Source organism: Balaenoptera ricei, chromosome 1 (genome assembly GCF_028023285.1).
Source record: "Balaenoptera ricei isolate mBalRic1 chromosome 1, mBalRic1.hap2, whole genome shotgun sequence".
Lineage (NCBI taxonomy): Eukaryota > Metazoa > Chordata > Mammalia > Artiodactyla > Balaenopteridae > Balaenoptera > Balaenoptera ricei.
The window spans coordinates 158649644-158663756 of record NC_082639.1 but is presented as its reverse complement, the minus strand read 5'-3'; the positions used below and the strand labels follow the sequence as shown (position 1 = coordinate 158663756).

Here is a 14113-nt window from a genome sequence, read left to right as displayed (position 1 = left end):
CCTTGCAATCCCTTCAGCAATGAGCGAGAGTTCCTATTGTTCTGCATTTTCTCCAGCGTTTGGTTGTCCACACTCATTTGAGAGCAGCAACTGTCCCCCCACCCCAACCCAACTTCCTCGTTCCTTTTGGCCTCTGCCTGGATTACCAAATAATCTGTATTCCTGCTTTGCAGCCTGCTGGTATTAGTGAAGGTAATGATTTTAGACTACTTCCTGTTTCCACTGTCTACTAAAGTACTCTTCCATTTTTAACCTCCTCACAGTCCTATAAGGCAGTTTCAGCATTCTTAAGTTGGTATGAGAGATAACAGCACCCTGCCTGAGAAGAATTTCTTTCTGACTTTTTCAAACCTCTGCTTTTGTGAGCCTCTTAGCTCCCTACTCATTTCAGCTTCTTTTTAGCGTAACCAAATGAATCCACTGAAATACAAGGGTGGTCAAGGGTCTTCACTAGACCCTGTAATGGCTATGGATCTGGCAGGATAGACCACTCCATGTGGCTTTCCAGCTGGGTGGCTGGGTCTTAATTCATCAGGAAGGAGCCATGTGTCAGGCCCCTGCTCAAAGTCCCTACCTCCTACCTTGGCAGCTCACACATTCTTGTAGTCATGAGAGTCTTCATTTGACATCTCTTCTCCATGTTTCATCTGACTGTTCTCACTCTGTGCAGATGACTGATAGGTCACATAATCCTTTAAGGCCAGGAAACTCCCTGACTGCACGACAGGTTGGATGTGGGTCTCGGGACCATCTGTCCTGCCCTCTACGTGGTCTGTATTTGAGGATGTCGCTTCCTTCTCCTCCTGTTGCTGGTTTCCACTGGGATCTGGTGGTACATTTTCATAATCTCTGCAGCACTGAAAAGTTCCCCAGGGCTGCTTCCCTTGGATGGTCTCGAGATCCAACACTGCCATGTTGACATAATCATTTGAGGTCTGAGAAGACCCTTCCCCATCGTTGAGTGGATCACTGCTCTCAGTTCCTGGAGACCCCAAACTGGTGCAGTCACTGGCGTTCCCACAGCCCTCATCTATTTCTTCAGTCAACTCCAGCACCTTGGTACTTGGGAGGATGAAGAGGTTCCCAGGAGGCCTGTTGGTAGAAGCTAAAGTCTCAGCAATCTCCTTTGCTGTGGGGATATTGACATAATCTCTTGAATCCTCTGAAGAAGTGCTTGGGCAATCTCTTGAAGCTCTGACATTGACATAGTGCGCTGAGGGAGTGAGGTTTCCACACATCTGGGGCCCCATGGCATTGTCATAGATGCCCACTGCATACCCCATGGCATGAGTATGGGCTCTGTGCACATGGAGGGCATCACCTGCTTGGGAGGGCTATGAGTAAGAAGAGAAAGCCAGTGACAGGATAGAAGTAGAAACATGGACAAAACCTTTCTTCTTCCCCGCCCAGTACTACTACATCTAATGGTTCTTTCTCTCAGTTCTTCACTTTGGAGAAAAGGTCTGAATCAGGGGTCTCAAACCTCAAGGCTTCAGATGCTAGGTAGGAATAAGTGAAGTAGGCTGAGTTTAAGGAAAGCAGCAGTGTAAATTTGACAATAAATTGCAACTGTTTTTTGGCCACACTGTGGGGTTTCAATGGGGAGTGGGGGAAGTATTATGAATTGGAGAGAGCTTGCCACCCCAGAGCACACTGAGAGGCGCGGCATAGTGGTTAAAGGTAGAGGCTTAGGCTCAGACTGAGGGTGCAAGTCCCAGGCCTCACCACGCTGTGCTGAGTTTGGGAAAGTCACCTAATCTCACTGTGCCTTAGTTTCCTAACTTATAAAATGGGTATAATCATAATAATATCTACACCATGAGGGTTTTGTGAGGAGTAAATGGATTACTGACCGTAAAGTGTTTAGAATAACTCCTGGAACAAGAAAACACTAAAAAATGCTTGTTGTTATGTTAGTATAGGGGCAGCTGACACGCAGATCAGCTGATTATGGCCAATTAGAGATGCTAGTCTGTTGTTTCCAGAACTTCTGATTTTCAAGAAAAGCTGGACATCTGGACTTTAATGTGAAATCATTTGGGTTTTTAAATGTTGCCAACTGGTTCAAAATGTCCTTCAAACACTACAGAGTACAATCCAAACATGTTTGTGGGCTTAAGCCAGTTTGAGATCTAAACTCTAGATGCAAAATTCCCTCAGGGCCCACCTGAGTCCTAGAAGTAGCTTTAGCAATGGAGTTTCCTCTGCTCTTCCTTTTATCAGCCACTTAGACTTTCTGCCCCAGGAAGTCTTAGAAGCAGGAGCAGAGCCCAAGGATGGGACATGCAAGAGGAAGAGGAAGCAAAGGTGGCGACATGGAGTGGCCGCATGGTAATCAACCTAAGCCCCTGAGTAAAGAAAGGCTGGGTAACAACCGAATTAGCAGCAGCTGCAGCATGGCTGTACTTACCCAAGGACGGTCACAAAACCAAAGGAACTGATTCTTTTCACAAGCTAATGAGAACTTATCTATGGAAATAAGCACCCTGATCTTCAAAACAGTCCCTCTACTGTCCCTGGTGTGACTCCTCCTGGGGAGCTGCCTTCAGAGCCAGACTACAAGACACACGGGATTATTGTTATTAATTGCAATAGTCCCCTTGTAACCGCAAAGGTATCCCCGACGTGCTCAGTGCTTTCTACACCAGTTACAGTGCTGAGTGAACTTACGAGTATTTCTGCTATGGAGGAGGATTGAAACAATTTGACATAGGCTCAGAAGTAATTGCCAAAGTAGGACTTTAAGAGTATTTTGAGCACGAACAGCACTGCTGGAATATTTAGGTACCCTCCCAAGGTGATGACTTTGAAGGGGACAACACTCATTTGGAAAACACATTTCAGCTCTAACATCGTGTCCTTGAATACATGTGCCCTGGTGCCTTTCCTAAAATCCCAAGTGCTTGCTCCTCTCTTTCTAAGTTTTTTGCCTTGGTTGGGAGGGAAGTCCTGAGGCTAGTCGTCCCAATTTATTAATAGGGCCTCGAGGGCGGGGGGCAGGGGGAGAGTGTGTGTGCCAAAGGACATGCTATTTGCGGTGAAACAAGAGCCAAGACCTAGAACTCTTGCACTTCAGCTCTTCTGCCAGAGACATATCATTTCTCCCAAACGGGTTGTCATTTCTCTTGACTCTTACCACATGCTCAGAGGGAGGGCTGTCAGAATTTCTGGAGAGGAGGCTCTCGGTACTGAAAATACGAATACTTCTTGACGGATGTCTTCCTGAAAGGACAGAGAACAAAACCTGAACATAGTCAGCCAGTCCTCCGAGTGCTTCAGCCTGTACAATCCCTGCATCTTGGGTGAAGTGGGTTGTGTGATGTCTGGTGTTTGGGGCCTGGCGTTCTGTGGGGAGAGGGTCAGGGCTACAGGGATGATGTGCTAGGGGACCCGGAACCCTCCTCAGCTAGCTGAGGACAAAAGGACACTAGCACAGGAATTGAGGAGGCTGGGAAGGAGGCTCCTGGGGCGAACCCTCCCTGCCTTGAGGCTGGAGGCCATTTTCTCCTTCTGTATGTCTTTCCCAATGCTAGACATACCCAGCTGTCGCCTGCTTACGTCTTAACTTACGTCAAGAAAAACCAAAGCTGCTGTCTATGTAATCAAACCATCATGCTGTACTCCATAAACTTATACGGTGATGTATGTCCATTTTTTATCAATGAAATCGGAAAAAGAAACAAACAAAACCCCCAACCCAGATGACCCCCCGCTCCCTTCTTCGAGCTCTCCAAGCCCCCACTGGAGTTGCATCTTGCAGTCTATCTATCCCATTCTCTCTCATGCTCCCTGAAGGGCAGAAAGGTCTGCAACTTTAGAGAAAGTTGCTTCCAGGTGAGAGGTACATTCCGGGGGTAGAAGTTCTGTAGGTCTGGACTCCAGGGATTAGAAAGAAAAACCTACCCAGCTCTTCTTGTCTTCGGGGCAAGAGGTCATAAATATTTTTGGTTCCTTGTCTGGGTCGAGGCAGAGTGAGCAAGGGCATGACGGTGACTCGGAAGTAAGGAACTTGCCCTGCAAGGCAATGAGAGACACGGAGGTCATGGCTGGGCCCAGCTGCACAGAATGCGGGGCCCCCTGGGGATGAGATGGTCCCTGAAAATATTGCCCACCCTCACCATGTATCATGAAAAATATGTTTTCAGACTTGACCAATTCCCTTTGAGCTAGAAGCACAGGGGACTCAGTGGACAGAAGCAGGGCACAGGGATACCAGGGCAATGACTTTCAAAATGGAACTCCACTCAGCACTGAGCCTTATGGAGCCACAGCTTAGGATCCCAAGGGAGACCATGACCCGTGTGTCAGGTAAGAACAGAGGACTACCCAGCCCAACAGTTTATCTCTGGAGGGTAAACTGGGCTTTAAATACCTGGCTAGTTGATTGATCTTAGGGTGTCTCAACTTTGGACAAACAAGGGACTCACGCTTCTTCCATTTACTCCAGTTCCACAGGATGCAGAAAACTGCGACAACCAGGAGGATGGCAAGGAGTCCCGCAAACCCAGAAAAGATGCTGCTGTAGTGGTCTTTAGCTCTGCGAGGAAAACCAAGTGCCATGACCCAGCCATAGGAGGGTGGAAGTTGGAGAAGATGCTTCCTTTAGGAGGTAGGGCTCGAGGATTTGGAATGAGAGCCCGGTGAAGGAACGCTGAGGTGGGATGGACTGGGTGGTGGAAGAGAGGGTCATCTTCCCTTGGAGAGAGGGAAATAGGACATGGGAGAAGGAATCTATCCCTTTTGAATGCCTACTGGATGACAGTGTTTTGCATGTGAACCTTATTTAATCTGTACAACAATCCCATTTCTCTTTGTGACCAAGGAATCCGAGAATTAGACTCAGAAAGGTAGAGTAACATGTCAAAGATCACATAGGTAGGAAAGAGCATGACGGAACGTGAGTCTAGGTCTGTTTGGGCCAAAAGACTGTTCTTTCTATGGCTTCATGCTGTCTTCCAAACTTGTAATGTCAAGTCCACCTGCTCCTGCTTCCCCCATTCCCTGCTCCTGGGCTTTCTGTCTTGCTCGAAGGAGAAGATTACCCAACTTAAAATTAGGGAGCAGCTCTGGGACAAGAGTCCAGGTTGTCTGCACTTGAATAACCCCTGTAGCACCAACTTGTGGAGCTGGTCTCTAAGCAACACTCTGGTGTTCTGCGGAATTTAACCAATGCAAATGCATGGAGCTAGTTCTGGGTTACATGCAATTCCCAGGCAGGCACGGAGTTACTGCTCTGCTTTGCCTATAAGAAGCAGCCAATTGAGGTTACAGAAGGACTCACTAGCAGACCTGCTCCCCCAATTACTAGAAACCAGGTCATCTATCAGGGAAGATTTTTGTCCTCCTGAGTTCTGGGCTTGTTTACCCAACTCTGTATTGGACATTTCCACAAGGTTGCCTAATAGACATTTCAAACCAAAAATGTCTGAAACAGAACTCCTGTTCTCCCCCCACAAACCTGCTCCTCTGGTGTTTCCCATCATCTAATGACTCGGCCAAAAACCTTGGAGCCATCCTTGAATGTTTTCTTTCTTTCACACCCCACTTCTAGTTAACCAGCAGATTCTGTCTGCTCTTCCCTGGGCATCTATCCAAACCAGTCACCTCTTGCTCCTCCATTACCACCACCCTGGTCCGAACCACAGTGCATTCCAAGTGGACCTTTGCAAGAATCTCTCTAATGGGTCTCTTTGCTTTCACTCTTGGCCCCAACACACTATCTTCACACACGGGCCAGAGTGATCCTCTAAATGGTAAATCAGATCACGTCCCTCCTCTGCTTGCTATGATACCCTCCATGACTTCCTATCACACTTGGGATAACATCCATAGTCCCTACCCAGTGAGGACTTCCTGGCCTCTTCTATTCTGGCCTCTGCCTGCCTCTGACCTCATTTCCTACCACTTTCCCTCTGACCTTGACCGCCAGGACTCCGTGCTGTTCCTGGCAAAGCAGTCTGGTCTCTCAGACCTGCTGCTCCCTCTCCCATAGCTCAGTCCCTCATTTCATTCAGGTCTCTTCTGAAATGTCACCTCCTCAGACAGGTCCTCCCTGGCCACAGCCTCCCTGGTACTCTCAATCCCCTTACTCTGCCTTGGTTTTTCCTCATAGCACTTATGACTGACTGACATTATGTTATCCATGCATTTGTTCATCTGTTTCTATCTGACTCTCCCACTTGACTGTAAGCTCCAGGAGGTTATGAACTTGTCTGTCCGGTTCACCTGGTGCCTGGAACAGTGCCTGGTACTCAGTAGGGGCCTGATGAATATTTGTTAAATTAATGAATGAGTAAATTATCAAACAAATGAATGAATATAGAAATAGGATTTTTTTGCCGGGGGAGCTGCAGGGTTCTGACACTTTACGAATTCATTCTCCATCAAGGCCTCTGTCCACCTGCAAGTGACATGTATTTGTTTGTCATGGTAATGATATTTACCTCCCCAAACTACAGTGATTTAAAATTTATTATTTTGAGCTGTGCTGTTATGATAACACTGAAATGTATACCTCCCACTGTCAAAGTTTCAACGGCTGATGAATTTTTTATTTAATATAATATTGAAGCTTTTAGCTGTAAAATTTATATCTACGATTAGTTCTGTGGGGTTTTATGTTCTAAGGATATATCTTTATCATATCTATGATTCCATTTTTATTCATGGCAAGTTTTTAGGGCCTAAAACACATGAAAAAAGTGGGCTTTTTGTTTCCATCAGAGTGGGAACTAGTTTTTGTTTTTGTTTCTTTGAGGAGTGATTGGTGGGACCTGAGACAGAAACGATCGAGGACAGCAATCAGGGCCTCTGAGCGTGAGAAATCCAACCAGGGCAGGCAGACAGCTCTAAGGAAATGCAGTGTTATCATATTTCATCTCCTCCTATCAACTCCTTTTTCTCCTCAATACCCATTTCTTTCCTCCAAGCAGTTCTGAGTAAACTTCTCTGAGCCTAGAGTTTATTGGTCTCAGGGGACCACTCTGGTGAGGGGTGGCAATACTGCTGGGGTAGAAGCCTCCCAGGGTAGACCAGGGCCCTCTGTCTAAATCAGGGGAGGGGAGAGCTCACCACCTGGGCCACTTACCTGTCTGGGCTGCTGAGGGTTCCCTGCAGAGTGCTGGGCTGTGAGGTCCTCCCTCTGATTTCTGAGCGGGTCGGTATGGTGACATCCATTATCCCAGGACCGTCTCTGGCTTCAGCTCCTCCTTCTAAGCCTTCTCTTAATCGTCATCTGCTTGCCAGCCTGTCTGCCACTTTCCCTGGCTCTTCCGAAATTGCTGACTCCTAGGAGAAAAGGCAGAATTGGTTTGTGTTTCACATATAATCCTGTGTGGTATAACCACTTTTTGTAGTAGATAAGAATGACAGAACTCCTCCTGGTCTCCATGTGTTCCGAACATTCCCTAACATACAACTTTTTACTCTCAAAATTCATCTTCTTAAATCTTTATTTACCAAAGTCCCTCACAAATAAAGTCCATTGGTTTTTATTTCTTTCTTTCTAAAGTTTCCCATCTATCTTTCTAGAACTTTCTACCGCCCAATCAACTCCCTACCCTGCCTCTGTCCCTTAAATGTCAGGCTGACTTGACCCAAAATATGAAACAACAGGTTTGGTTCTACCTGGATGTAGCTGCGATGCCGACTGCAGGAGGGGCAAGCTCGTCTGGGTGTGGTGCTCCGCAGAGAGGCTCAGGGGGAAGCCAGGGTCTCTGCCTTGTTGCGGGGATGTGAGGAGCACTGATGGGGAAGCTGCCAAGAAGGCAGAGACAGGCTCCGTGAGAAGCTCATCTTCCCCCAACCCCCAAAGCAGAGAGAAGAGAGCAAACACTTTGCCAGAATGGAAACAGAGAGTCAGTTACAGGAAGCAACACCGCCAACGTGCTAATGAAGCACGGGGCCCAGGAAATGCTGCTCAGCTCTTAATAAGGTAGAAGCAATCATGTCTGCACCCCGTTCCCTGGGCTGGCCGGCGCGCTGTGTTCTGGGCGGAGCGTGATTCAAGATGGGGCAATGTGGTGAGGGATCTGTGATTGTTCGTCCTGGGTTTCTGAGACACTGAGTTTTATAAGCCTCCAGATTTACCATGTTTGTTTCAGCAGACCTAAAGAGCATTGGGGAGGTGCTCTTTAGAAACAAATGCAGATCCCTGGCACCCGCTGCTGATTCGTGGGCGGAGGGTGCAGAGGGGGACCGGTGGTTTTCATAAACACTTCCCAGGTGATTTTGACAGAACTGGTCTGTGTTTCACATTTTGAGGACCTCTGCTCTGGGTACGAGCCCCAGAATGAAGCCCCAGAATGAAGCCGGATTGACATGGCCCCGGGGGCCTGCCCTCGGGGCCCCCGGCTGCTGGCTAGCTTGCTTACAGGGCTCTTCAAGAGAAGATCCATCCCAGTCTGGCCTGTTGTGCACCTGTCTCAGAAGCTGGAAGATTCACTCCCCGTGTCTACCCAGTGTCCCAAACATCAAAGCTTTTTTAAAATAAATTTATTAGTTATTTATTTATTTATTTTTGGCTGCGTTGGGTCTTCGTTGCTGCACGCGGGCTTTCTCTAGTTGTGGCGAGAGGGGGCTGCTCTTCGTTGTGGTGCACGGGCTTCTCATTGCAGTGGCTTCTCTTGTTGCAGAGCACGGGCTCTAGGCACGTGGGCTTCAGTAGTTGTGGCTCGCGGGCTTAGTTGCTCCGCGGCATGTGGGATCTTCCCCCACCAGGGATAGAACCTGTGTCCCCTGCATTGGCAGGCGGATTCTTTTTTTTAACATCTTTATTGGAGTATAATTGCTTTACAATGGTGTGTTAGTTTCCGCTTTATAACAAAGTGAATCAGCTATACATATACATATATCCCTATATCCCCTCCCTCTTGCATCTCCCTCCCATCCTCCTTATCCTACCCCTCTAGGTGGTCACAATGCACTGAGTTGATCTCCCTGTGCTATGTGGCTGCTTCCCACTAGCTATCTATTTTACATTTGGTAGTGTATATATGTGCATGCCACTCTCTCACTTCGTCCCAGCTTACCCTTCCCACTCCCTGTGTCCTCAAGTCCATTCTCTACATCTGCATCTTTATTCCTACCCTGCCCCTAGGTTCTTCAGAACCATTTCTTTTTTTGTTAAGATTGGCAGGCGGATTCTTAACCACTGTGCCACAAGGGAAGTCCCTTCAAAGATTGTTCTAAGCTTTTTTTCTAGCTTTCTCCCCCTCTTCCTTTTACGCATTTCCTGACACTCTTTCGTCTTGGGAGAGTCCAAGGAAAAGGGGCCACTAAGACTACTAGTGAAGAAGAGCCTCTGATGTCACTTTCCACAAGGAAATGGATTCCCAGCTGGATGGCAGGGAAGCCAGCCAGTGCCTCATCACATGCTTCTCTCTTATGTCATCCCAGTGGACACTGAGGCCTCAGCTTCCCTGAGGTGTCGGTGCCTGCCCGGTGTCCAGGCTCCCAGAGGGCTCCCAGGGGAAAGGCCTGCAGGTTGGCCCTGGCCAGCTCTCCCCTGGGCTCTGCCAGTGCAGGTCTTCGCTGCCTTCCCTCCAAGTAGCCTTACCTGGCAGGAAGGAGAGATGACTCAGAGGCAGCTGGTTCTGGAGCTGGAACCTGGGTCTCTGTCCACCTCTCCTTTGGATGGGTCTGAGTAAGAACTAGGACTCCTCACAGGGGAAGAAGATCCATTGCTGCATCACACTTGTGGCTGGGACCGAAGGAAGAGAGACGGCTCTACAGGCCTGTCCGGAGCCATTGGTGCCAATAGGGGATGGTGTGTGAACTGGGAACTTGGAAGATGGTACATGGGAAGTGCAGATAGAACCAAACCTCAGCACACTGACAGCTACTTAAAAAAAAATTTTTTTTTCAAGCACTTCCCCCTGCCTGTGATCATCTCAAGGTCTTATCATGTTATCTTAATCTACCCAGTCGGCTTGAGTCAGACTAATCTCTCCGGTCTTATGATTTTCTCCTGCCCCCGCGCTTGAGTGAGACAGCCTCCACATAGAAAGTTCCCAGGCTTCACAGTGAGCTCTGGGTTTCCAGGCCCTGGCTGCGCCACTTTCCCCTGCTCTCCTTTCCCTCCCCATGGTACGTAAACCAATCAAACCCACCACTCAAAACACAAAACAGATACCTGAAGTTATTCATCGTGATAGTGGAAGAAAACTACTCACTCCTGGGTGACAGGTTATGTGTTTTAAACCTGATTGCTCTAGTGTTGGCTTTTAATCACTCTTAATGACTTGAGGGGTTGAATGTGACATATGATTCTAAAGTGTTAAGATTGGTTTTAAATAGACAGAACTTACGTGTCCAAGCAAGCAAAGCCCTTTGAGGGGGCGGAGCTACACGCTAAGCGTTGTTGCTAATACCAAAAATCTTTCAGAATCCTCTCAGGAAAGACAGAGCACTGGGTTAAGAGTATCAGATCTTAAATTACTACCTGGGTGATGTCGGGCAGGTCCTCTAATCTTTTTGGCTGTTTCCTTGGATGCAAAATGACGATAAAAATAGTGTTTAGGTAATGCTGTTGTGAGAATTAATTGGTCGAACAATGAAAAATGCTTGGCTTATGCAACAGCTCATTAAATGGGGCTGCTATTATCATGTCATCTCCTGATGCATGAGACTCATTTCTTTACACTTAATGGACTGCTCTCTCAGGCCTTTCTTCCTCTCTCGATGCTTAGTCTGCCTACCTTCTGCGTGGTCCTTTATTCTTTAAGCACATATCTCTGGGACATCTCCCACCGCACAGTACCAGGCACTGGCTTTGCACATAAAACAGAAGCGGTCCCGGCTCTCCTGCCGTGGTCAGTCTCGGATGGCCACCCCCTTGCAGGCACTCTGCGCTCCAAGCAGACCCAGCTCATTGTTACTTTCGGACTCTAGGCCTTTGCACTAGTTCCTTCATTTTACCAGCAGATTCTTTTTCTCTTGTAGAATTCCAATAAAATCACATTTTAAGAGTTCATACTGGTTACTTCTGGGATGTGGGGCTTGAGGTATTTTGTTATTTTCTTTTTCAGACCCATTGTTTGAATTATTGCAAAGATCAAGTGTCATTTTTATAAAAGACAAAATTGTTATTTTAAAAAATGTGCCCTAAGCATCACCACTTCTGTGAAGCCCTTTGCACCTGGAACTGGATTCTTGGTGTTCTGTGTCCCCGTGGCACCGTGTGTAACAGCACCTCTCAATTGTTGGGATTAGTTGTTTAAATGTGTGTCTCCCCAAGTAGACTTTGAACCCTCTCAGGGCAGAGACTGTGTTTTAATTTATTATATCTCTGGCATTTGGCACGGTGCCTGACTGGAGAAGTTCTCTCAGGCACTTATTGCTGCTGTGAATTTATGACTTAAGTGTGTAACAGGGTGAGATATTGAGAAAGAAATGAGTGTCCTTGTCTTTTTCCTGCTGTGCACTAATGGGCCAAAGGACAAAGCCATCTCTGCACTGCTCTCCCTGCACCTCACAGGAAGGGCAACCTGAGGTCCTGTGTTGGGTCTCCTTTGTCCTAGGAAGGGGTTAACGGTGGCTTTTGTATTTCTGGGCCCCCCAGAATGCCAAAATTGCCCTGTGTGAAAGACAACTGCAGTCAGGCTTTGTTTTTGAAGGTCTGGGGGCTGGGACAGTGGAGCAGGATGACAGCTGGAGCCTTAATGGCAGCAATCCCACCCCTCTATGCTCATTTGCTCGTGTCCTGGAGGCCTTCTCCAGTCCAGGCATGTCTGAAACAGAACAAAGGCAGAGAATACCTTCCTTTTAAGTTAACGTTGTGAGAAAGCAGGATTAGGACAAAACGATTTAGAAAGTACAGAAATATTTCTTTCACCTCTCTGCTGCCTGCCCCCACTCAACCAAAGGTCCTTGGGAAGAGTGAGGAGAATTTGGAAGCAAGGAGTGTGACCAGACTAGGGGACAGCTTCTGTCCCCTCCGCTAAGCCCCAGTGGAGGAGGTGGGTTGGCACTGCCGACAGGTAAGCGAGCCCTTTCCTTAAGCCTGGTGTCCTGAGAGAAGGCCGACCTCGGCCAGCTTGGTCCTTCTGGAGTTCTTCGTTTGGCAGCCTCCCCCTGAGTCCTGGCAGCTGGAGAGCCACGGAGCATAGATAGCTGTGAGGCTGACAGCCCGGTCTTCCCTCAGCCCCAGAGCTGTGAGAGAGCTGGCCTCCATTCCCTGAGCCCACACAGGCAGAGAGGCTCTGGCAGGAGGCTGATGACTCCTCAGCAGAGGGAGCAGGATGGGTAGTCGCATCAAGAATCAGATTAGAGCACAGCGCAGGTCAGAGGAGGCGCCGAGAGCAGAGGGCCTGCCTGGGGACCAGGCAGCAGCATGACAACAGGCCTGGGAAGCTGGAATGGGGAAGGCACAGGTCAAGATGGTTTTCTTTGTTTCCTTCTTGTGTGAGTGAATAAAATATTATTTCAATCATTTCATTAACTAGGACATCCTGAACAAGCTGGCGTGGCAAGTTTTTCTGAACAAGCATTTTCTTTTCACTATTTTGTGTGTCATAGGACAACAGCATGACAGTGGGGCTTGAATTTACCTGTATCCCTTAGTATTAGCCTAGGCCCATGTGTGGCATGTGTGCTAGCTAAAGCTGCATTACTGTCCTTCCATTTTCCCTTGATTGCAGCCACACAATAGCCAAAGTGATCCCCTTAAACTGTAAGATAGATCTTTGGAATCCTCAGTTAAAACCCTCCAATGAATTCCTGTTTCATGAAAGCCAACCTTATACTGGCTTATAGGTTCTTGCGTCCACTTCCAGCCCTCCATCTCCGAACTTATCTCTTCACTTTCCCACTTGGTCACTCAGTGCCAATCCCTGGCTTCCCTGCATGTCCTCAAACAAAGCAAGAGCACCTGCCTCAGGGCCTTTGCACTTGCTATGCCCTTTGTTTTGAATCTCTTTCCTCTCCATATTTACCTAGCTCACCCTTTCACTTCCTTCGCTTCTCTTCACAGTCTTCTTTGTCAGAGAGGGCTTCCCTGACCACTCTACAAAAGAGCAACCCTCTTGCCCTGTGCTCCCTATTTTCCTTACACCACTTTACTTTTCTCCTTGGTCCTTGTTACCATTCCATATGCTCTGTATTTACTTGTTTGTTTTGGCTCTCTCCACAAGACTAAATTCAAAAAGGTCAGGGTCTTTGTTTTGTTCCCTGTTGTATCCCCAGTGCATACATTGGTGTCTGGCATAATAAATACTTGATGAATGAATGAGTGGACCAATATTCAAGTGGAGGAGATGAGACCATAAAAAATGACTAGCAGAGGCTGCTCACAGGCCTTGGCCAGTGCTAGCTAGTTTGGTGCTAGATTTGACTTGATTTAGAAAAGAAGAGAAACAGATTTCTTGTACTTTAGGGGCTATGGAACAATTTGTCTTTGTTGCAGGTGTGAGAGGCTGAGCCCCAAGTGAAGCCTGCAGGTACTGTCCCAGTATGCGGTAGTGCTCAATGCACACACAGTGCCGCATTTCAGGGAAGATAAAGCAATGGAGAAACACCATCTAGACGTTCTCTTATGGTTATTAATAGCAATTTTAGACACCAGAGCAAGAAAGAGTGTCAGAGTTGGAGAGACCCTTAGGTCACACAGCAAATTAGCAGCAGGGTTGGGATTATAACACAGGCCTTCTAATTCCCAGGCCAGCTCTTTCCACCAAAGCTCAAATGAGCCACTTTGCTTCTCTAATTTTATGCCATTCCATTGGGTTAGATCTCTGGATTCCCGAACTACTGTTCTTCTTCACAGCAAATTCCAAAGCAGAACAGCCAGATAACAATCTCTGCAGAATGGACTGTAATCACTAAGTTTTACTCTATATTATTTATGCTTACGTTGATAATTATAATGGGAGACGATGAAGACAGGAACCCAATTACGCTTGCTTGTGTGTTTAATCACACAACTTGTGACATTGTCACCTAAGTTTGGATCATTTCAGCACTGATTATTTGATTTGTTAATTAGAACCTTAGCATTCCAGAGCCGGGGGACCTTAGAGATAACTAGTTCATAGTGCTTTTAAGTCATTTTTTAAAACTACAGCTGACCTGGAAGCCAAACACTTTAAAAAAAAGAAAAAATGAACACCGTGGGCTC

General features: G+C 47.4%; 1 protein-coding gene across 1 annotated transcript; it reads right to left on the bottom strand.

Annotated features, from left to right (window-relative positions):
• Positions 1–590: 590 nt before the first annotated feature.
• LAX1 (lymphocyte transmembrane adaptor 1) lies at positions 591–4000 on the bottom strand. Its single transcript, XM_059904614.1, has 3 exons — positions 3904–4000; positions 3137–3222; positions 591–1334 (listed from the first exon to the last, which is right to left on the bottom strand). Exons 1-3 carry the CDS (start codon positions 3983–3985, stop codon positions 591–593), a joined length of 912 nt encoding a protein of 303 aa, XP_059760597.1. The 5' UTR covers positions 3986–4000.
• Positions 4001–14113: the final 10113 nt, after the last annotated feature.

What these genes read in the sequence shown, in the direction of transcription:
- LAX1 (XM_059904614.1), bottom strand. Translation starts at nt 3,985, where the DNA reads ATGCCCTTGCTCACTCTGCCTCGACCCAGACAAGGAACCAAAAATATT. An exon ending in CCGAAGACAAGAAGAGCTGG is followed by an intron (nt 3,223 to 3,903) that starts GTAGGTTTTTCT and finishes CTGTCCTTTCAG; the next exon opens with GAAGACATCCGTCAAGAAGT. An exon ending in GCCCTCCCTCTGAGCATGTG is followed by an intron (nt 1,335 to 3,136) that starts GTAAGAGTCAAG and finishes TCTTACTCATAG; the next exon opens with CCCTCCCAAGCAGGTGATGC.